Consider the following 21,390-nt stretch of genomic DNA (forward strand, 5'->3'; position numbering starts at 1 on the left):
TGGACATGTGTTCCCCATTAGCAGTTCGCTGTGAAAGTCAGGCGGTTTAGAGACATTCTCATCTGTGATTTTCCTGTTCCCTGCTCCCCAGCTCTGTAGCGTTGTGTAAACTCCTCCAGTATGGCATCAACACAGATGACAAGCGACTTCAGGACATTAGGGTAAAGGGAGAAGAAATATTTAATATGGATGAGGGAATACGGACACGATCAAAGTCGGCCAAAAGTAAGTAATCATTTTGCTGTTTTTAACAGGGTTTTTTTTTTCTCTTAGTAGATGCTATGAAAGACTGTAAAATAGATCCTGTGGATCACACAAAGCTATGGGAGATATTTCCTACAGAAGGTGCATGTTGTTTTTTAGAGCTAATCCATACGTTGTGTACTTAATATATTCATTATTTGCTTTAATTCTGTCAAAGACTGATTTGGAAGACTCCTGTTGTCTCTGATTTAATATAAGTGGATGAGATGGTTACAGGATAGGGAGTTATTCACTGCTGGTTTGCATCATCCTGTTCTACCTAATGAGATAGAATTGAAAATTTCATGATTCCTAGTAGCTTCTCTGAGAGGAAGGTGTGTTTAGTGAATGCAGAGATTTTAAAAATAGAAGTGGTATTTCGTTTGATGAGACAGACTTTCACAAATATCAGCAATGATTTCAACAAGTTAGAGATCTCTTTTAAGGAAAGCTTGGCCATTCTCCTGTATAAGACTTGTCTTACTTTTAATTGGCTGAACCCAAAATCCTTGTTTGGAGATTACTGTATAGAGATTCGTATATTAAATCGCAGAGAGCACTGGGCAGGTGTTTTGCTGGGGACTGAGCCCCAGAGGGGAGGACGCCGGGGAGCCGCTGTCCTCAGCCATCAGTCAGAACCTTGGTTCTGCGACTTGCCATGCCAGAGCTTGCGCACAACCAGTTGCGGGATGGGGTGTAAACTGGAGGCTCATCGGGGCAGTCAGTGCTTCCCGAGCCTTCAGCTGTCATAGGGGTGATGCGGTAACACTCAGTAAAGGAAATAAATAGGGGAAAGCACTAGGAGCGTAAGAGGTAAGGGGTGGTCACAAAGCGCCTGGTACCTTATTATTCTCTGCTTAAAAACCCCACCAAACAGCAGAAACCAAACAAACTCAGATATTGTCTAGGCAGGTAGAAGAACGGTAGTTGCTAGCATTTGAGCACCTAAAGAATTAAAATTAGTGCTCCCAGTTTCTTTATTTGGTAGGATCTTTATTGCGGCATTTAAGGACAAAACCACTGTCTAGCTATCCCTATGGAATAATTAGGCCTTGGAAGAGCCCTGGTGAGAAAAAGTTGGAGCTCAGTTGTCTCAGAAAGGGCAGAGCCACGCGTGGGAGTGCTGCACCGCTCACTTACTTGAAAGCACTGCTAGATGTGCAACAATAACTTCAGAGAAGAATGCTTAATGAGGTCATCTGTAACTGACTTCATTGAGTAGACTCACAGATTAATTCAGCTGTTAAGATTTTAGCTATGCCTTCTCGTCATTCACAATATGTAGGGCTCGATATTGCAGTTAAGATCTTTGGAAATCTAGCTGTGAAGGTACACGGAAGGAACACTGGGGATTTTTTGTCAGTTTCTTTTTTCCTCCCAACCTGTACGTTTTTGCTCATCTGAGCTTTGCATATGTATGGTAAAATTAAAAACAAAACAGCCACCACCAAAAAAGGCCTGTTTTTAACAACTTTTTATTAAAAGCAGTATGAATTTTTTTTTTTCCTGTTACAGATCCTGAACGTTGGACGAACATTCCTTTGTTAGTAAAAATCTTAAAATTAATAATAAATGAACTTTCTAACGCGATGGAAGCAAATGCATCTAGACAGACAACTGCAGATTGGAGCCAAGGTAAAATACTGGGTTTGCTTTTCCTCTTTGCCTGGTTTATAATCTACCCTGTAATCTTGTCAGAAGCATTTATAGTAATAAACTCACAATAGTATATAGTATACCTGTAATTACAAAGGCTTAAATAGTGATCCAAAGGATAAAATCAGTGTTGTGTATTCTTCAACGTGAAAATTATTTTGGGCCAGTTTGGAAGATGGGATCTGACCATATGCCAACAAAATTATCTTTTCTTTGTGTATCTGGTTTGCCTTTCTTCTCCCCTGCTTCAGGCATCCATTCTTGCAGCTGCTTTTTGCCTAGCTCCAGTTCTTGAGTTACTCATTCCAAAGGCGTGGTAGAGGTTGCAGGCGTTTCCCTTCATCCACCTACATGAGCAGGGATGTTTGCCTAAAAACTACCCACTCCCCTGTACAGTCATTGACAGACTTGACCTCTCAGCTTTCGTTTATCTCTAGAAATTTTTGTTTTCTAAGCAGATGATTCAAATGATATGTGGGAGGATCAGGAAGAGGATGAGGATGAAGATGAAGGCTTAGCAGGACAGTTCTTATCAGATATTCTTTCTACAAACAAGTATGGTAAGTAACAGCTTTAAAGTGCTTACTCAAAGTGAAAATAGAGTAGATGACATCCTAGTCAAAGTTTTTTTTTTCCTCGACAGCAGCTCAACAGAGACTGCAGGCAAGGGGAAGGAAATATTACACTGGGATTTTGAATAAGGACTTTTTTTTCCTGTAAGAGAGGGACATATCTTTGAATAACACGATGGTTAAATAACTGCATTTTTCACCTGAGAGTTCAAATGCTGCGTAGGCTTCATGTTGCTGTGAGGTTCATGCAGGTATTTATCCTAAAGAGAAAATTGATGCTTAAAGATGTAGCCATGACCTTGGAATGACGATATTGAAGCAGTGGGTGAGCTTGTTTGTGGAGCGACCTTGAGAAATAATAGCTACGTAAAGATGGAGCGGATATAATATCTCCTTTCCTCTGCTCTCCAGTTTGCATATAGTCTTAGAAGAGAGAACCTTACAGGCAAATACAATAAGGGAGACTACTTACATTAGCACAGAACTGGAAATGTGTCACCCTGACGTAAGGTTAAGGCATAAGATAATAGTGCACGTAACTAACAAGCCTGCTTGTCTAGTTTCCCCTGTATGCTCGTCTCACCTGCGCGTTCCTTGAGACTCCCTCTATGACCCTTCTTGTTCTGGCGTGTCGTGTTTTCTAATCATCTGAACTTACGGAGCAAATATTCTGGATATCAATTTTTTTACCCAGCAGTGCTGAAACTATTTCGTTTTGGATCCTTGGATTTCAACTGTAGTCTAATAGAATACTTCCTGAGCTGTTTTGTTCTGTTTGATGTTCAAACCTGCTGCTTTGCCTCTGACAGATGAGGATTACTATGAAGATGATGAAGAGGATGATCCAGATGCATTAAAGGACCCTCTTTACCAAATAGATCTCCAGGTGATGCTTTAGAATGAGTTTGGTTTTTTAAATCACATTCCTGTCATTCTTTGTAAACTTAATTTTTCTGTGCTGTACTTTAACAAAACTGTAAACACCAGTTATTGATGTCTCAAAGGTACTCAGTTCATTGAAATGACTTTGGAAAGTGCTGAGTATCCCGAGTGCCTGGAGCTATTTTTCCTTGTTGGATCAATATCTATAACTTGGAAGTGTGAATGAACAAAACTTTTTGAACAGAGGGAGATGAGACTTTTCTACACATGAGCTTCACAGCTATTTGCTAAAGGCAGAAGTAGATGGGAGACTGAACATGACAGAATTTCATACTCCACTGGGGGCTGCTCCCATCACAGCCCCTGTATAGGTGCTTTGCTTCTGCTTTTTACCCCTTCCTGGTGGCCGTTCATCAGCCTCTGCCGCCACCCGTCCTTCTGCATCGCTTTTCTCTTCCCCGTAGCCCCTTTGTCTTACTCAATGCATGTTGAGTTAATTTATCTTTTGATACATGGAAGAAACAGAATTTCCAAAGTGACATGATGCTAACTGGGTCTTTCTGTCTTCCTTTCAGGCCTATCTCACTGACTTCCTCTGTCAGTTTGCACAGCAGCCCTGCTACGCGATGTTTTCAGACCATCTCAATGAGAACGAAAAGCGGGTGTTACAGGCCATTGGTATCTAAACCCACCCGACAGACCATCCCGATCATATCTGAACAATATTTTTCTTTTTGGCTTATTCCATGTTTTATGATTAAACATAAAACATTTTCCAGTATCTACCTGCTTGTTACAGGTGGATGATGGCCTCGTTGCGATGTATTGAGCCTCATCCTAACATGAATCTGCTAAGGGAAGGAATACTAAGAAAGCAGCAAGGACAGAAGTCTGTAGAGCTTTGCACATTGGTCTCACCATGGGAGCACTTTCATTTTCCACAGTAACTTTCCAGGAAGTTCTTAAAGATAAAAAAAAAATGTGTCCTTAATATTTTTCAAAGCAAACTGTCTCTACCTGTGAAGAGGCACTTAACTGAGTTTCCCACAGCACAGTTGGACAGAGAAAGGAATTGGGTCACTTACAGATTGCTTGGATGTATCTTGAGAAATGGGAAGGTTGTTCCTCTTCGCGCTCACATAACACATACAGGGTAAATATCTTGATCTTACAGCGTGACTTCTTTTTATAGAACTATAGACTCTTTTATCAGAGATGCCAGAATGGTATGGAACCTGTTTACAGGAGTTTGGATGGGAAGCTGAGACAATAAAACCGAATGCATATCCTCTTTCCTGTGGTGGATGGGGCTTTGTTGCTCACATCTGCTGTCTGATCCCATGGGAGCAGTTCTTTACTAATGCTTTTGTGTGCACATGCTCAAAGGAAGCTACCACTTAAATTTCTGTTCCTGTGGCATGTGGCTACTAAAGACTTTGGTTTTATTGAACACAAGGAGCCACGATTTTTAGGGGAAAAAAACTGATTGTGTTTAACATATTTGCTCCATGACAGCCACTCTGAACTACTTTGCTTCCTTCACACTCCTGTGTGTATTTTTATAGAGTGGTAAAATAACATTTGCGAATTGATTTACCCATAAGAACAGCGCGATGTATCTCACAACACCTCTCTGCCTTTGGTTCCCCCTTGGGGAAAATGAAAATAAAACTATTAAAATGTACATTGGTATCCTTCTTATAAAACAGATTTAAAAGGAACTTGCACTTGTTTCCCGAAGTCACTTTTTTAAGACATATTTCTCCTTAGGAAACTTTCTGTATGTGCCGCCCGGAGGATGTTAGGGTATTTCACAGGAGTCATCTGGACAGAAAGGGAGTCCTGTAATGGATACATCTTCTTCTGCTTAAAAGAAAAAGGCTGACCCATTATAGACTTTCCTTTCTTAAGAAAGGTTCTTGCTGTTCCTTTGTGGAATAATATGCTTCGAAGTTGTATCTAAAAACCTCAAAAGAGCTGGGGTAATTCTATATCTCACTGGTCTAACAGAGTATAGCTTTTCACTTTTTTACCAGGAGGGGATAATAAATTAACTTTTTAACAGACAAAGATGGCACAATTTGTTTAGCACGTTTGGGGAAAATGGTGAAATAACCCTGAATTCTAAAGCAGGCCTTGCTCCCCTCTCCCACCCCAACCCCTCACGTTGTGCCTGAGAATGGGCAGAACGAGGGGGAATCCCCACTGTTGGCTGCAGACTGGTCTGACCCATCCTCAAATTCTTAAAGATTTTGTATGAATAGCTCCGAGAAGCAGAATTTGAAGCCTGATTTTTGTGTGTCTGTGTCTAATATGGCGTAAGCTCTGATCAGAAGTTTCCATGCAGCTGTGTTGCGGTATCTTTCTTCCCTGTGGATTATCTGGTGTATAAGAATATATAATTAAACTTTGTGCCATGGCCTCTTTGGTGGGAACGCTGTGGTTCTGTCTTCTACCTGACATTTTTTATTTTTTTTTTTTAAGTCTAGTAGGAATTTTGTTTTGAGGCATTTGTCTCTCAGCTTTCAATGAAAAGGGCCAACGAGTTAAACTGAACAGTGCAGTCTCTTGAGGAAACCAAACTAGAAATAGACGGCTGCAGTGGTGTGTCCTCACAGATGTATAGGAAGGACCAAGAGGGTGTCCACAGAGTGACAGGTTCCAGCCCTGGGAAGGGGTAGGACCATCTTTTTTTGCCCCATGCATTGGCAGCAAGGCTCAAAACCAATCATCCATTCTTGGAGGTAAGTGAATACCAAACATCTGGAAGCATCTAGGTGTGTTTTAGGGTGTTGGTTGTAAATGGAGCACGTTCAGGTCTGGTTAGGCAGTGTTCCTGGAGAGGTGCTGGTGGGGCTCAACTGGTGCGTGGCGCTTGCTTTAGTTAAGTTGGATGGTGGGTTTAAACAAGACCATAAAAAATGAGAGCAACCTGGTATTACTGATACCATTCCGCATCCTGAACTGAGACGTCAAAGGATTTCTTTGCCATTGCAAGGTCCCAGAGGCAGATGGGCCAGTGTCTCCTAGAGTTCCTGCTGCAGTTCTTCAGCGTGTTGGTTAGAAACTGCTCATTGATTTGCAGGTATTGATGGCTTTTCCAAGAGTGTAGCTGGTGAGATGGGGAAGATTGGGGGGGATAAGTGGCTTTTGGGGACTCTGCACTGTCCCTCCTGCAGTGTTGGCTCACGTGCAGCCCGGGCTGGTGGGACACGGTGCTGCTGCAAAGGAGGTGGGGTAAGGTGTGGGGGTAAGGTGTGGAGTTTGGGACCAGCCCTGGAGGCAGTGGGGCCCAGGGACAGCGTAGCTGTGCAGCACACTCTGTTGCAAGCAAACTCAGGGTTTGCAGGAAGGTTTTTGCCAAGAAAGACTGTGATGCAAGCTTCCCCTAGAAAAGAGGCCAAATAGGATACGAGAGCAACAGTACGCAAGGGAGATGGTTTGAAGGACCTCTGCCTGGTCCTGTTGGTGCTCGCACTGATGTAACTCCTTTGCCCTTACGCTTTCTCACTGTTCTTCCTCCTAATAAAATTCTGAACCCTCCATGATGTACCTTCACACAAGATTTTTTTGCTGGAGGGGTGTCAGCTTTGCTGAAGCATCTCTGTCCTTTAACAAGGTGATTGCTCAGGATGAAAAATGCTGGACTCTGCGGAGATGCATCCGAAGTCTGGTTTCGAGGTGCAGAGCACTCGTCTGCTGTTGAGAAGAAACTCAACTAATAGTCATAAGGTTACTAACACCGTGTTAGGAAATACAAGCTCCCTGTTAAACTGAATTCAAACTCACGGGTGGGCTGCCGGCTGTCGTACAGCCCTGCGCACGCGCGTGTCCTGCTCACAGCTGCTCCATGGGGAGGAACCAGTTGTGTTTTGCACACCGGGTGTTAATTTGCTCGAATAGCACGAAGCTCTGATAGCCACAGACTATAAACTAGTTAAGAGCTATATTTCTCTGGAACGAGACTTTATGTGTATTCATGAGTATTGTTCTTGGTTTGGTTTTTTGTATTAACAAATAAACTCTTTTAACCCTCCTTGTTTCCGAGTCTTTACACAAGCAGCATTACTCGGCTCTGGCACTGCCCCTCCGCGGGGCTCGAACCCGCGACCTTCCGCCTCGCAGCGCCGCCGGCTGCTGCCGCGGCGACTTCCCCGCCGGAGCGGTGCATGCTGGGGGCTGTAATCCAAGGGAGGGCGGCCGGGCATGCCGGGAGCCCCGGTCGCGGGGCACGCCGGGAGCTGTAGTCCGGCGCCGGGAGCCGCAGTCCGGCGGGCGGCCCCGCGGTGGCTGGGCGCCGGCGGGGCTGGCGCGGGCCATGGCGGCGGCCGGGGCTCCGGCGGGCGGCGCGGGGCGCTCGAAGGTGGCGCCGAGCGTGGACTTCGACCACAGCTGCTCGGACAGCGTCGAGTACCTCACCCTCAACTTCGGGCCCTTCGAGACGGTGCACCGGTGGCGCCGCCTCCCGCCCTGCGACGAGTTCGTGGGGGCCCGGTGAGCGGGGGGCGGCGGGCGGGACGGGACGGGGGGGAGCGGTGAGTGTCCCGGCGGCTGCTGACCGCCGCTCTCTGCCGCCCGCAGGCGCAGCAAGCACACCGTGGTGGCCTACCGGGACGCCATCTACGTCTTCGGCGGGGACAACGGGTAAGGCCACGGCGGGCCTGTGGGCGCCGAGGGGAGCGGGCCCGGGGCTGAGGGGAGAGGGGCCGCCCCGAGGGGAGTTGGGCTGCCCTGAGGGGAGCGGGGCTGAGGGGAGTTGGGCCGCCCTGAGGGGAGCGGGGCTGAGGGGAGTTGGGCTGCCCCTCAGCGGCGCCGCGGCCCGGCTCAGCCGCCTCTCCCGTTCCTCCCCGCAGGAAGACGATGCTGAACGACCTGCTGCGCTTCGACGTGAAGGACTGTTCGTGGTGCAGGTGGGCTGCGCTGTGTTCTCCGGGCTTGGGCCTTCCCTGCCTGCAGGGCTGGGAGGTGCCTCGTCCTTCCTCAGCGCCTCAGTCCCAGCTGTAAAAGTTGGGGGCTCTACCAGGGGGAAGCATCACCTCCCCATCCAGGTGCTGTCACAGCTGAGCTCTGCAAGCCCACTGCGTGGCTGAGCTCTCAGGGAGGTTATCGGTGTCCTGCCAGCCAGGGGATGCTGGGCAGCACAGCCATGGACAGAGCGCCGTGGGTTGTCACCGTTTGTACTCCCTATGAGAATGCTGAAAGGATGCGGGGGCAGAGGGACCCGGCTGCTGCAGCCCCTCAGGGCAGGAAAGGTGCCAAGGGGGGCTCACAGATGTCTTCGCTTTGCTCTGGACTCAGTCTGCGTTGTCTTACCCATGCCTTGCTTGCTATCTCTGCCAAACAGATTTCAGCAGCATCGTGTTTGTAACCGTTTATGCTTATAGCACAAAGTCTGTCATAAAATCTTAGTACAATTAAGAAACCAAAACTAATGAAAACACTCAGGAACAGTAGAGTAACTTCTAGCAATTGTTTCTTTTTTAAATCTGCACAATAGCTTTGAGTGCCTGAAGCATGACAAGGGTGGTTGATTGCTGCTGTTCTAAATGTTGTGCAGGGCTTTTACCACGGGGACCCCACCAGCACCGCGGTATCACCACTCAGCTGTAGTCTATGGGAGCAGCATGTTTGTGTTTGGTAAGAGAGTGGCAGATTACAGTTGTGCGTGCTTGGAATGATAAATGTGCTGGTATTGTTTTGAAAAAAGAATGAGTCGAAATGGGAAGTGTTGAAAGATACAATTCAGTAGCAAATCCAGTATTTTTGATGGCTGACTGTGATTTCAAGTTTAGTTTAGAAATACTTTTGCTGTTTTGTCTAACGTAAAAAAGACTTGAAAGTTACCATAGTGTTTCTTTAGGGTTAGGAGTGGAGAAATCTCCCACCTGTAGTAGTCTGTTAGCCAAATACCCACTCTTTGTGCAATCTAAACTTAAGTTTTCTTCTAATATAATGACTAGAAGTGTGTATGCTCTATTGCGTTTGAGTCTAACGGAATTGTTGCACAGGTGGCTATACTGGAGACATTTATTCCAATTCCAACCTGAAGAATAAAAATGATCTCTTTGAATATAAGTTTGCAACGGGACAGTGGACAGAGTGGAAGACTGAAGGAAGGTAAGGCGCTGGCGTCGTTACCCCACTCTTCAAGGGGACTTGAGCGTAACTCAGCAGACATTTAAAATGGCAAAGTTAGAATTGGTTACAAAGCCAATATTGAGGCTGCATGGTGATTTCTGCTATGCTTTCTTGCTTAAAGTTTTCTGAAAACAATCTTTTGTTCTGAAGGAGTTTTTTTGCAAGGCCTCCATTCCAGAGTGTATTACATTGGAAATCTGGCCAAAATCCATTCTTCACATTTCATTTCTGTGGCAGAAGGGATGGGAGCAAAGGAAAATTTTCGTTTGAACTGTTTCTTTTTCAAGGATAGCATGAAATTTGTTGATCCCTCATAGTTTCAATTCAGTTTCATCAGAAAAAAATTTGAAGCTTATTTGTAGTTAAATCTACACATTCTTTTCTTATTAAAGTTGGACTTTCTTGGAGTGCTCTGAAATGCATACGTTTGCTTGAAGCGCCTTGAGGTGATGTGTATTCACACAAATAAATTCAGAAGCAGATGAATAAGTTGATGATATATGTTTATACTGTCAGTCAGTTTCCTAAGATTCAGCTTTCCAAGGCAAAATCAAAACCAGCAATATATTACTTCTTAAAGTTGACTTTGTGCTCATTTCAGGATGTTGTCTGTTACCCTACTTAATGTTTACCACACCCACGTATGGGACATATTTTGTCTTTACCCACAGTTCATTACGTATTTGAAGTTTCTGAAATGCTGATTTTAGTGGTGGAAGGAAGGGAACATTTATTATTGTGATTAGTAGAAAGGAATGAGAAATACCCAATCCATTCTTGAGTTACTGTTGCTGACCTCTGATGGGCATACGTTATGTTTTAGAACTCTTTCTCGTTATTCTAGCAACTCCAGACATTTCAGAGAGTAATTCTTATTCATATTTTACAAACTCAAATGTCCTTGTATTTCCCCACAGTCTGCATACTGCACAAATGACCTCAAACAAGCTAACATTACATCTGCTGGACTTGAGGCATCAGTTTTGTTCAACACTTCTTGCCTGATTTAGTAAAAACAGCAAAGAGAGGAGAAATTGTAGGATTGATCTTTTATTGTGGTCATTGTATCTCAGGAGCGCCCCACTAAACCATCCCAAATAAGCACTGTGAGCTCTGTCGCAGGTCTTATTTATGTGCTCCACCTTCTTAGTGTGTGATAATATGCATGGGATTTTTATGGCACAAGTGGCTTGCCACTTTGCTGTAATGATAGTGCTATTAATTGTCCCACTACTTAGCTACTTTCTATAAAATACTTTTAAGAGTATTTGAGGCCTGGCAAGGAATTAATTGTTTGGGGTTTTTCCTTTTTTTTTGGTATGAATTCTGTATCTTATATGTGCATTTTAGCTGTCATGCAGATCCTTCCTACAGCACCTCTGCAGGTGATTTAAGAATTTGTTTTCTTAACTTTCTCAATTGCAGATTGCCAGTTGCACGGTCAGCTCACGGCGCAACAGTGTATAGTGACAAGCTGTGGATCTTTGCAGGATATGATGGCAATGCACGGTATGTGGTGGGGTCACTCTCTCCTTGGATGCTTTTGTAAAATCCCAGTCCCTCACTTGTTACCTCTGTAGAGGCATTTTCATATACCAAGCAATTTAAACACATCACTGGAGCTTTGCAAAACCCAGCCTGTTGTTGAGCACTGCATTTTTGCAATTCACCAGTTTGTGTTCAAATAAGTATATGTTTAAAAGCTAAAAATCTGGTGACTCAGAATGGCTATGGATATATAATTTGACACCCTTATTGGTTGTAAAGATGCTAAATGATCTTTGGCAAATGAGCATTTCTCAAAAGATACCTGCCACAGGCCTTCGAGGTGTTGCTGAAGACTTATGGAAGAAAGCATGGATTTTCACTGAAGTCATATGACATAACTAATAGCAACATGTCAGCTTTTTCTCTGAAAGTATGTGATACTCTTGGTGAGATAATCTTGAAATACCAAGATTATTTAGATTGAAGGGAGGTGAGGTTTTGGGTGGGAAGGGACTGGAAATGAGTAGTACTAAGAAGGTAGGGAGAGTCTGGTGCCTTACCCAGATGGCAGCTCTTCATGTTTGTTGGTAGTCTATCAGGGAAGAATCAATCCTGAACACATAATTTTTCTCTGTCTCGATGAACTCGAGAAGTATTTTATGTTGATGCACAGTATTTGCATCGTGAGAGCATATAGAGAGTGTCACAAGCTAGGAGCTGCCTCAACGTGCTGGGCTGCCTCCTCTTCTGAGGAGAATCTGCAGAAAAGTTATCAGCTCCTCAAAGTCTCCGGGAGAACTGCTGCTAATTGCAAAAACAGATGGGATCTTTTCTTTATTTCTGGAGGAGGAATTGGAGAAAGATGCATGACTCTGTGGAATTGCTCAGTTCCAGCTTAGGGAGTTCCCCAGGGACCTTGGGTAGCTGGAAGGCAGGATTGGGTGAGAGGAGCTGTCTAGTTTATGTTAAATATGTCTAATCATGTTAAAAAATGTCGTTCTGTGGAACATGAGCCTCCAGGCAGATTTGAACAAAGGAAGCATCTGTAGTTGTCTGTGAGTAACTTGTACCGGGAAAAGCGTAGTGAGGTACGGAGCAGTCAGTGATGTGTCAGGTTACCCGCTTCGTCCTCCTTGATGTATTTGAGGTAGGATTCAGCCACATAAACTGCGGTCAGTCTTGGGGGTTAGGAGGGATGGTAGAAGAAGGGCGGGTAATAAGGGATATTTCTGTAAAAATCCTGAAGATTAAATAGCTCAAATCCTTAAGCTACAGGCAGAGTTGCTGTGTGTAACTGTTAACTGTAGTATACTTGTAACCAGAAAGATGCCAAAGCAAGCTTAGGTGCTGGCATAAAATTTAGATGCAGGACAAAAAGATTCTAATAGTTTTTTCTGTTAGCGGAAGTAGGAGATTCTTCCTGTGCTGGAGAAGGAATGCTGCTAAAATAGATCTCTGTCCTTTCAACTCTATGGGCTAAAAATTACCAAAAATACACTGTTTCAAATCAAGCATTTTTTTGTGTTATAACATAGGTTAAACGATATGTGGACGATTGGCCTACAGGACAGAGAACTAACATGCTGGGAAGAGGTAAGAAACTTTAATTTGAACTAAGACATAGAATTTTCTTTTTTGGTTTTCGTACACAATTGTTTAAAATTTCCTGTGCTGGACTGTGTTGCTCTCTCTTCAGAACGTATTTGTCACACAGCTGAAAAGAAAACAGTTCAAATCTGATTTTGTTTGTGTATTTGGAAAACCAGGCATATATGAAAGTATGATTTTTGCTTGTGAATCTGTGATCTGGACCTAGACTGCCCGTGGTGGCTTTGCTGTGCCCCCTATAAAAAGGGCCCGCAATTCCCATTTTAACCGCTGCCATAGACTGGGGGCTTGGCTGGCTGGCAGTCAAGATCAGAGTCCTGATCCTTGCAGTATCAGGGGCTTTAGAAATGTGGCCTCCCATCCTTTTTATCCATGGTAAAATTAGTCTGTGCAGACGTGTAAGCACACCATTAGTTGATTACCTGTAGCCAGATTTATAGGGACTGGGTTGTCTGCACGCATTGCTGCCATGTGGTCTGTCTGTCTGCTGATGGATTGCGCGGTCCTGCAGCATACTCACCATGCGTAGTTGTGCGCTGCAATAATACATTTTTAATTTTGAATGTCGTTATCTTTCAGATTGAACAAAGTGGTGAAATTCCTCCTTCATGCTGTAATTTTCCCGTGGCTGTTTGCAAAGACAAGATGTTTGTTTTCTCTGGCCAGAGTGGAGCAAAGATTACCAATAATCTCTTTCAGTTTGAATTCAAGGAAAAGATGTAAGTGTAGACAGTTAAGTCGCACAAAATCCACATAATCCTTGACAACTTGAGCTGAGAAATGCACTTACTTAAGGGAACTGAGGAAGATTGCTGCATCTCATGACAGGTAGATAAGGGCAGATAAGATAAAATATGGACTGTTTCAATGAGACTTTGACATTTGCTATGTGCATCGGCTAGGTCTTTTTCAGCAGAGGAACAGAAAGTTTAGTAGGTTCACTTTAAACGGTAAGTATGAATCTTAATGTATTCAGAATGGGATGCCAAATGTTACCTTCCTAAAAGTTGTTATATGAATACCTGATTAAAACCGGACAGGTCCTGTGAAATACCGGTTCATAGTGAAATCACTGGGAAATGTGAAATGCAGAGTATCTTTTAAAATCTTGAGTATTCAGTTTGAGACATTTAGTGTGACTTGCTCGGAGTGCTGACCATTGCTCTGAAAATGTGGCTCATCTGATGGGGGAAAAATGCCAGAAATTGGCAATACAGACGCAGTGGTCTGTTCTGACAACCTCGTCTGTCTGGTTACTGGGTGAAATGGAACCACAACTGAAAGAACACGGCTAACGGCCTCCAGACCTTGGCTGAAATTGTGATATTATAGTGGATTAAGCCATGCCTTACCAAAATGCGTTATGGTATCAGAACGGAGCCCTTAGAATTAAAATGTGCGATAATAGATCACCAATTCCTTCCCAGGTTGCGGTCTTTGAGCTGCTGGGGTTTAAATAAATACATCTGGGCTACGGAACCGTGTTGCCTTTATCACATTTTCCGTTAGAAGTTTAGCGACACGGCACTGATGTACGTCTCTGAGAAATCTGTGGGATTAGTCGTTGTCTGTTCTCGTGCAGGTTCAATAAGTTCAATAAGCGCCTCTTCTTTATTCTTACGATCTTAGAGTTAGAAAACTTACTTTGCAGATGAAAATTGTAAAAAATACACTGTTTCATATTTAACGTCTCAGTTGGACACGAATTCCTACCGAGCACTTACTTCGAGGCTCCCCTCCTCCTCCACAGCGAAGATACGGCCACACGATGGTTGCGTTCGACCGGCATCTCTACGTGTTCGGTGGTGCAGCAGATAACACGCTCCCCAATGAGCTTCACTGCTACGATGTGGACTCTCAGACCTGGGAAGTTATCCAGCCCAGCCCAGACAGTGAGGTGAAATGTTCAGCTCTTGTTTTTTCCTTTTATGCTCTGTCTCTTTTTGACCCGTTTTTGCTGTCAGGCAGTGGACATGTTTCTGACAAGGACATTGACTTTTAGTGAAATAGTAATAGCTTCTTCTCACCAATGGTTAAACAGCTGAAATCTTGTGGGCGACAGTCTTTAAAAACTAGTCAGTGTTGACACATTTAAAACTTTGCTTAGTAGTGTTTGAAGAAATACCATAAAACACTGGTAATTCGAATCAATCATTATTTGATGGAGCTTAGTAATGAATTCACTGTGTGGACCTGTGGTTGCGTGGCTGGCTGTGTGATGCGGTTGAAGCAGAATTCAAAACCAGACAAGATATTGATCGTTTCACTGTAATAATGCCTGTGTGCGTAAAATCTTACAAATTCTGTAGTTATATGGAATAGCATTTCCCTTTTAGGTCAAGTGTAAAGTGTTTGCTACTGTAAAATAATAATAGAGATCATAGGGAGGAGGCTCAGAAATGGCTTTTTTTAACATATTTGCGTTAATAAGATACATAAATTAAAAAAACGTAGGTTCTTAACATAAAAAGGCAGTAGATCACCAAGGGCCACGTAACCACACCAAATGAGAAAACATTAAAAAAAAAAAAGCTGATGAACATGTTAATATGTTCCTTTTGGGCTACTCATTACGATGCAATGATAGTGCGATAAAATGTCAAATTTTGTTCATAGCTCACTCATAGATACCACCTCTGGGATAACCTGGTATTTGTAGTTGAAGGGCTGAGGCTTCGCATGGTTTCAGGACACTTTTCAGTTCACATTTCAGTAAATGTAGTTTCAGTGGCCTCTGATCATTTCACTTCCAGAATGCACAAAAAAGTAGGTTTCTTGACTCCTGTACTAATATGCGTCTTTCCTGGATTTAGGATGGTTACCTTGACTGCGTTTGTTAATTTTAATAGGTTTTACTTTAAGCCATGTTAAAATACTTCAGCTGATTTAATAGTAGGTTTAGAGTGTGTTAGCTGATCTGTGGGGAAGAAATATTTGATGTTTGTGTGCTGTATAGAGAACTGCAGAGATTAAAGTTGTACCTTAAAGAGATGAATATTACATGAATTAGGATCAAATGCAGATTTACTAATTTTGCCAGAATTGGTATGACAGAGGTGCTCACATCCTTGGCTGTTGTACTGCATTTTAGTTCGTTTGCGTATAACTCAGCATTTGATAAGTACAAAAATACCATTTGCACACTGCCCTTAAATTAACAATGCATGCGGGCCTCATTTCCAAAAATTGTTTGACCAAAGTATTTTGTGGGAGCGTATTTTGTGCTTTACAAAGCTGATTTATTGTCATATAAAATTATTAAAACTGCATCTCCAACTTTTTAAAAATAGAGTTGCCTTCAGGAAGGTAGATCCTGTTCCATTCCTACCACCCTTCTCATTTGACACTTAAGGCTTCGTCAGTCATTGGTTCTTCGTGATGCTATTGCTTATTGCTTTTAAGGGCAAAACTGCTCCTGACAGTGTTGTAAAACAGTATTATTATCTGACTTATCCCCTGCTAAATTTCATTTCATGTTTCCGAGCTCTTTTCTTGTGCTGTCTGTAATCCCGGGAAGGTGTGTCTCTGTTAGTTGCATGTATTGTCTTTTGTAGTTTCCGTTATGGCATCTAGAGACTGATTTCACAGAAATGGGAAGTGAGATTGAAGCACTGTTGAAATGTGATAGTAAATTTTCTTAAAAGACTGATTAACTCCAAGATCTGAGAGACTTTTGGCATTTTAAGTAAGTTTTAAATGATATAGTGTGTTCTAGATAATTTCTCAGAATTGTTTTCCTGAAGTTCCTATGAGCTTTTGGCAAAGACTTTTAACAGTGGCAATGAATCTCTAATAACATGCTATTCCCGGACACTCTGAACTTGAAATTTCCTTTCTTATCCATATCTGTGGACAAAATTACTCACGATAAGTTGAAACAAAATAGAAGATGATGAGGGCAATGCTGTCTCAGCACTTGAAGGATTCTCCTTGTGTGTGGAGTGATGGTGACCTCTGTTACCATGCAGCAGAATAATCTATCTTGGCTTTTGATAGAGTTGGTTTTTTTTTTTTATTGTTTTTTCCTTTTTCTAATGGATGGATTGTATAGCTCTTCTTGTATTGTTCTGCTTCTTGTTCCTTGTATTTTTCTGTATTATGCTATATGATCTTAGAAGTGCTGCATTACAACTTCATTTAACAGCACTATAGCTATGTTAACTTTCGTACTCATCGTCATGTGATGAATTTCCTTAATTCTTTCTTCTTTTGGACATTTAGCATTGAGAGGGTAGAGCCTCCAGAGTCCAAAATAAATAGGCTTGGTGCTGATTTAGCTGTTCAGTCAGCAGTGATTTTTACAGTGCTTTGCAAAAGACATTTCTTATGCTGAAGGAGAGTGACTGCTGCTGTTCCACTCTTTCTCATTCTCTGAACTGAGACTAAGCCAGCCCTGAGAAGCTTTTCGGAGTGATCCAGGTAGTGATTTGGACTTTCCAGACCTATGTGTGCCAGTAATGGAAATAGGCTTGGGTGGAAGTGGTGTTTGCTCCTGCAAGCCGTTACAGGCAATGGGGAGGAAGATGAGTCACGTGAGACTGAAGAATCTCAAGGTTTTTACCCAGAGGAGGTGGCACAATTTGGGCATTAATAAGAGTGGTGCAGGGTGAGTTCCAGGAAGGTCATAGAAGCAGTTCTTGAGGACAGGCAGCAATCAAGTATCAGGTATTGAGTATCAGTAGGTGCACTGAGACAGTCTTGCGTTTTCTGCATTTTGGGTAAACAGGTAAAACAAAAACTGGAAATGAGTCTGGCAACGGACCTGTTCTAGTGCTGAGCCCAGGTCTCTCGAAATCGTTGACAGTGCCTCACTGTGGCATGGAGGATGGGAAAATGGCTTAATAAGTGTAAGAGGGGACGCTAAAGTGGAACAGGTTGGTACTTCAGAAATAAACCAGGAGCTCCTGTTTTATGCTTTTAGGATGGCTCCAAAATGAATATCAAGGCATGCTTTCTGAACTGCACAATTGCAATCCAAAGCTTCTCATACCTTCGTCTCGATGCTATAATATATGTACATATATATTTTACAGAGCACACAGAGCTATTCTCCATCCTTCGTGTTAGATGATTCTCACAGTTGGAGGTTCTGCTTTTCTAAGGCAGCCAGAGGAATATCACAGCTGAGACCATGCCTGCCTGCATGACACTGCCAAAGCCTCCTGAGGTGCTGGGTTTTCTTTATACAGGGCTATCAGAGGATTTAAAAATAATTTAAGTATATTTTCCTATTTCTTTATTGGCTTCGAGTTTTCCTGTTGAACTCAAAATACCCTTGGCTTTCTGGAGAAGGTTGGAACAGCATAAAAAATCAGCAGGCAGAGGGAAAATGCCCTGTCTTGCACAGTTGATTCCCAGGAGGCAGGCAGGCAGGCAGGCAGGCAGCCGTGTGCATGCGGCAGCCGTGGTTTGTGCTACAGCAGAGGAGTCTATTGCAGGGAACGGCAGAGGAGCCTGGGAGGGACGCACATCCATTTGCAGACACAGTCCTGCAGAATCAAAAGTGATGTTTGGAAACAGGCAGTGCCTCGTAGAGGACACGTGTCTGTCGTGGGAAGAGGAAGAAAATTCTCCTTCCTCACAATGCGTAAAGGTCAGTGCGTGGGTGGTTAAACTGTCTGTGGATCACTCCCCTGTTACCGGGTGAATTACCATCATCTCCCCATTGACCGCAGGTACTAGCGAGCAATTTGTCTCTCCTGAAGGTACAAGAGAAATCTCTAAAACTTGGCCTGTGAAACCATTGTCTCGCAATTGGGCCGTTCAAAGTCAAGAGCAACAAAATTTTCTGACTTTCAAAGCTCTTAATTTTTCTTTTAATAAGCAAAAAGGCAGGTTAATGTGTTGGTAACCTTCTCTGGCTTACTTTGAGGCACAGTTCTGAATTTCTACAGATGACGTGGTTTGTGGGCAGCTAAGAAGGATTAAGAGGACTTACTCATCCTACTGTGGATGAGTCTGCCACGGTCTCCCTGTGCAGAGATCAGTTACACCCACTGAGGTATCTTCAGGCAAAAGAAACATGTTATTATGTGAACAAACCCCTGAATTCCTGCACTGAGGCCCCTGACAAGATCTGCCTTCAGATGTGGTGAGTGTAGTTGTCAGGGTATCGTGTTCTGCTAGGAGAGATAAAAATTAGCATTTCACAGTCCAAAGAGAAGACATACTTTTTATGTTTACAAATCATATGTAGTGTTCAGACTTGCATCCTGTTTAGAAAGTATTTCTTAAAAATTTAGGAACTTCATACCAGTGACCTTTTCGAGTTTTCTCTCTGGAGAGAGACATCTTGAAAATGTTAATACTTATAAAAACCTGGTTATCAGAGTAACTGTAGTTAAGACCGTTGCACCACTCGATTTCTGTTTGTCACGTCTACATTCATATCCTTTCTGAGCGTTGTTTATTACATGCTTCTACAGAGTTCTCCCAGAGAAAGCAGAATGCAGGTGTATGTGGATGATAGGCAGAAGGAATATATTTCTGTAGCTCACTTACTGGCGAGAAATTAGAACAGTACGGTATTAACATGACTCACATTACATGGGTATAAAGTTGGATACTGAAAGATATGAAATACAGTTTTGAATGAGGAGTAGTTACTCTGCTTATAGGGACTGGTTCTTGTTGCATTGCTGTAAGCTTTTGTCAGTGACCTCGAAAGAAAACAGAAAATCACAGCTTTCCCCTAATATTTACTAATTGTCCAGAGTTTTGCCAATTAATGATTAAAATAACAGTCCATTCAGAGTCACTTGGATTTCTTCTTAAGGTGGGCACAAACAATACGTATTTCAGCATGTATGTAAAGCAGTACATCTAAGAACAGGGTGTGCGGTCTATGCTGAATAGTTTCCCTTACAGTATCCCTGGAAACAATGACTTAAAAACTTTAGTCATTGTGGGTAGCTGAGACAAGCTCCCTGCAATGTAAAATGGCTGGAAGTGCTGCTGATATTCTTGGCTCCAGAAGCCGACATAGGGTAGTATCATTTAGTAACATAAATACATCACCCCTGTGTTTATTAGATAGATCTTCCAGTATATTATCTCACCATCTTGTGTTCACAAATTAAGGAGGTTGTTCAGAGAAGAAATCTGAAAATGATTAAATATTGGGAAACACGGTGACCAGCTGTGAAGTGTAGTCTTTTTTAGGGAAGGTTCAGAAAATTAATTTTTCACTGGCCTACCTGGGGAAGAGAGGCTTTTAAATCTATTGGTAAAAGATAAAGCAAGATCCAGTGGCTTAAAGTTGAAACTAGAAATATGTAGACTAAAAAAGAAAGGAAATAAAAGTTTACAAATTGTAAAGAAGGAGGGTAGTGATTCATTGGAACATTTTATCAGAGCTTTTTTTGTAGATTGTTCACTACAACTAAACCAGAATTTGGTATTTATAAAAAGAAAGTTTTCCTAAAAGCAAGGCTCCATTTCAGTACTACTTCAAGGAAGTCTTGTAGGTTGTTCTATACAAGAAGTCAGATTAAGATCCCAAAAGTACTCTTATGGTAATTTGATTTTTGAATACACACCACAGTGCCAAAAAGAAGCAAATGGGTGGTCATTCGTTTTTTCTCATCTGTTGTTAGATTTCAGTATATGATCTTTTGAGTTGTTCATTGGATTTGGCAATATTTGCTCTTTAAATTGTGCCTAATCCTCTCTGATGAATTATATGTTAACACTAATTTTTAAATTTGCAACTAACACATTAAAATGGTTTTAAAGGAAAGAGAGTTTATATTATTACAGCTGTAAATAAGCTAAAAATTGTCTCATATTCTGACCTTCGCAGTGATAACGGCACGTGTTTGAATGTCATTGTTGAAGAACTAATCTCCCTGTTTCCAGGCAGTATTTTCCAGTAAATGTCAAATGTAAAAATCTCATCTTTGGTCTAGAGTGGAATATCAAATGATGTCCACTGTCCCATCCCCTTTTACTTACCATAACTAGAACAGCAAAATCTCTAGAAGAGCTGATATCGCAACAAGCCTTTGTTATTTATGACTGCTTTTTGTATCTAGTGATTTATCCTCTGTTGTAGGTTTCTTCATCATCATCTTCAACTTTCTATCCTCTGCCACAATCCATGACAATCCCTCTTCTGTATTAACTGCTTTGTATGAGGAAGTGGTACTTACTGAGGTGACTCTCTGCTTTACACCATTGTTAAGCTTTAGTAGGTGAATTTATGTTGGCAATGTAGGCATGACGATCTCAATAAATACGTTGCAGACAAAATATTTTTGACTTGCTGACAGTAGTGTGCTGTGGAAGATTTAATGAGAAGTTTTGAGAAGTCTTTAAGAAAGACTTTAAGAAAAGGCTAGATTAACCTCTCTCAGGAATGAAACAGGTATTGTTGACCCTGGTTGGGGCAGAGGAATGGAAATAGCCTTTGATGAGGTCCTTCCCAAATATCTATGATAGATTTTTAATTCCCTATTTTCTTGTATGGTACAATCAGGAAAATAAGAGGGGAAAAGGAAAGGCTAGATTTCCATCTTAGATGTAAATCAGATTTCCATCTTAGATATAAATCAAATTTCCATCATAACAAGAGCTAAGCTGGGCTTCCAGACCCAGAGTATGTTAAAGAACAGGAAGAAATCTTAGAATCACAAAAGCAGGTAGGTTGGAATGGACCCCCAGGGGTTTTCTGTCTAACCTTGTGCTCAGAGCAGGCCTGCTTAGGGCAGGTTGCTCGGGACCTCGTCCAGTCCATTTCTGTGTATCTCTAAGGGCAGAGATCCAACAGCCTCTCCTGGCTTCTATTCCAGTGTTTGTCTACTAT

At 42.5% G+C, this 21,390-nt stretch overlaps 2 protein-coding genes across 2 annotated transcripts in view; both read left to right on the forward strand.

The window, feature by feature from the left end:
• IPO9 (importin 9) overlaps window positions 1–5,772 on the forward strand; it is a 40,454-nt gene extending 34,682 nt beyond the window's left edge. Inside the window, exons 20-24 of the mRNA XM_082494494.1 lie at window positions 92–225; window positions 1,759–1,878; window positions 2,358–2,459; window positions 3,281–3,357; window positions 3,929–5,772. Of these exons, the coding sequence (XP_082350620.1) occupies window positions 92–225; window positions 1,759–1,878; window positions 2,358–2,459; window positions 3,281–3,357; window positions 3,929–4,039 (544 nt within the window). The 3' untranslated portion in view covers window positions 4,040–5,772. The remainder of the gene's footprint in view (window positions 1–91; window positions 226–1,758; window positions 1,879–2,357; window positions 2,460–3,280; window positions 3,358–3,928) is intronic.
• A 1,869-nt stretch (window positions 5,773–7,641) lies between these two features.
• LZTR1 (leucine zipper like post translational regulator 1) overlaps window positions 7,642–21,390 on the forward strand; it is a 38,251-nt gene continuing 24,502 nt past the window's right edge. Inside the window, exons 1-9 of the mRNA XM_082494689.1 lie at window positions 7,642–7,847; window positions 7,935–7,997; window positions 8,207–8,263; window positions 8,911–8,990; window positions 9,362–9,470; window positions 10,917–11,000; window positions 12,515–12,572; window positions 13,167–13,306; window positions 14,283–14,484. Of these exons, the coding sequence (XP_082350815.1) occupies window positions 7,672–7,847; window positions 7,935–7,997; window positions 8,207–8,263; window positions 8,911–8,990; window positions 9,362–9,470; window positions 10,917–11,000; window positions 12,515–12,572; window positions 13,167–13,306; window positions 14,283–14,484 (969 nt within the window). The 5' untranslated portion in view covers window positions 7,642–7,671. The remainder of the gene's footprint in view (window positions 7,848–7,934; window positions 7,998–8,206; window positions 8,264–8,910; window positions 8,991–9,361; window positions 9,471–10,916; window positions 11,001–12,514; window positions 12,573–13,166; window positions 13,307–14,282; window positions 14,485–21,390) is intronic.

Source organism: Vanellus vanellus (genome assembly GCF_965231255.1).
Source record: "Vanellus vanellus genome assembly, chromosome: 23".
NCBI classification, from domain to species: Eukaryota; Metazoa; Chordata; class Aves; order Charadriiformes; family Charadriidae; genus Vanellus; species Vanellus vanellus.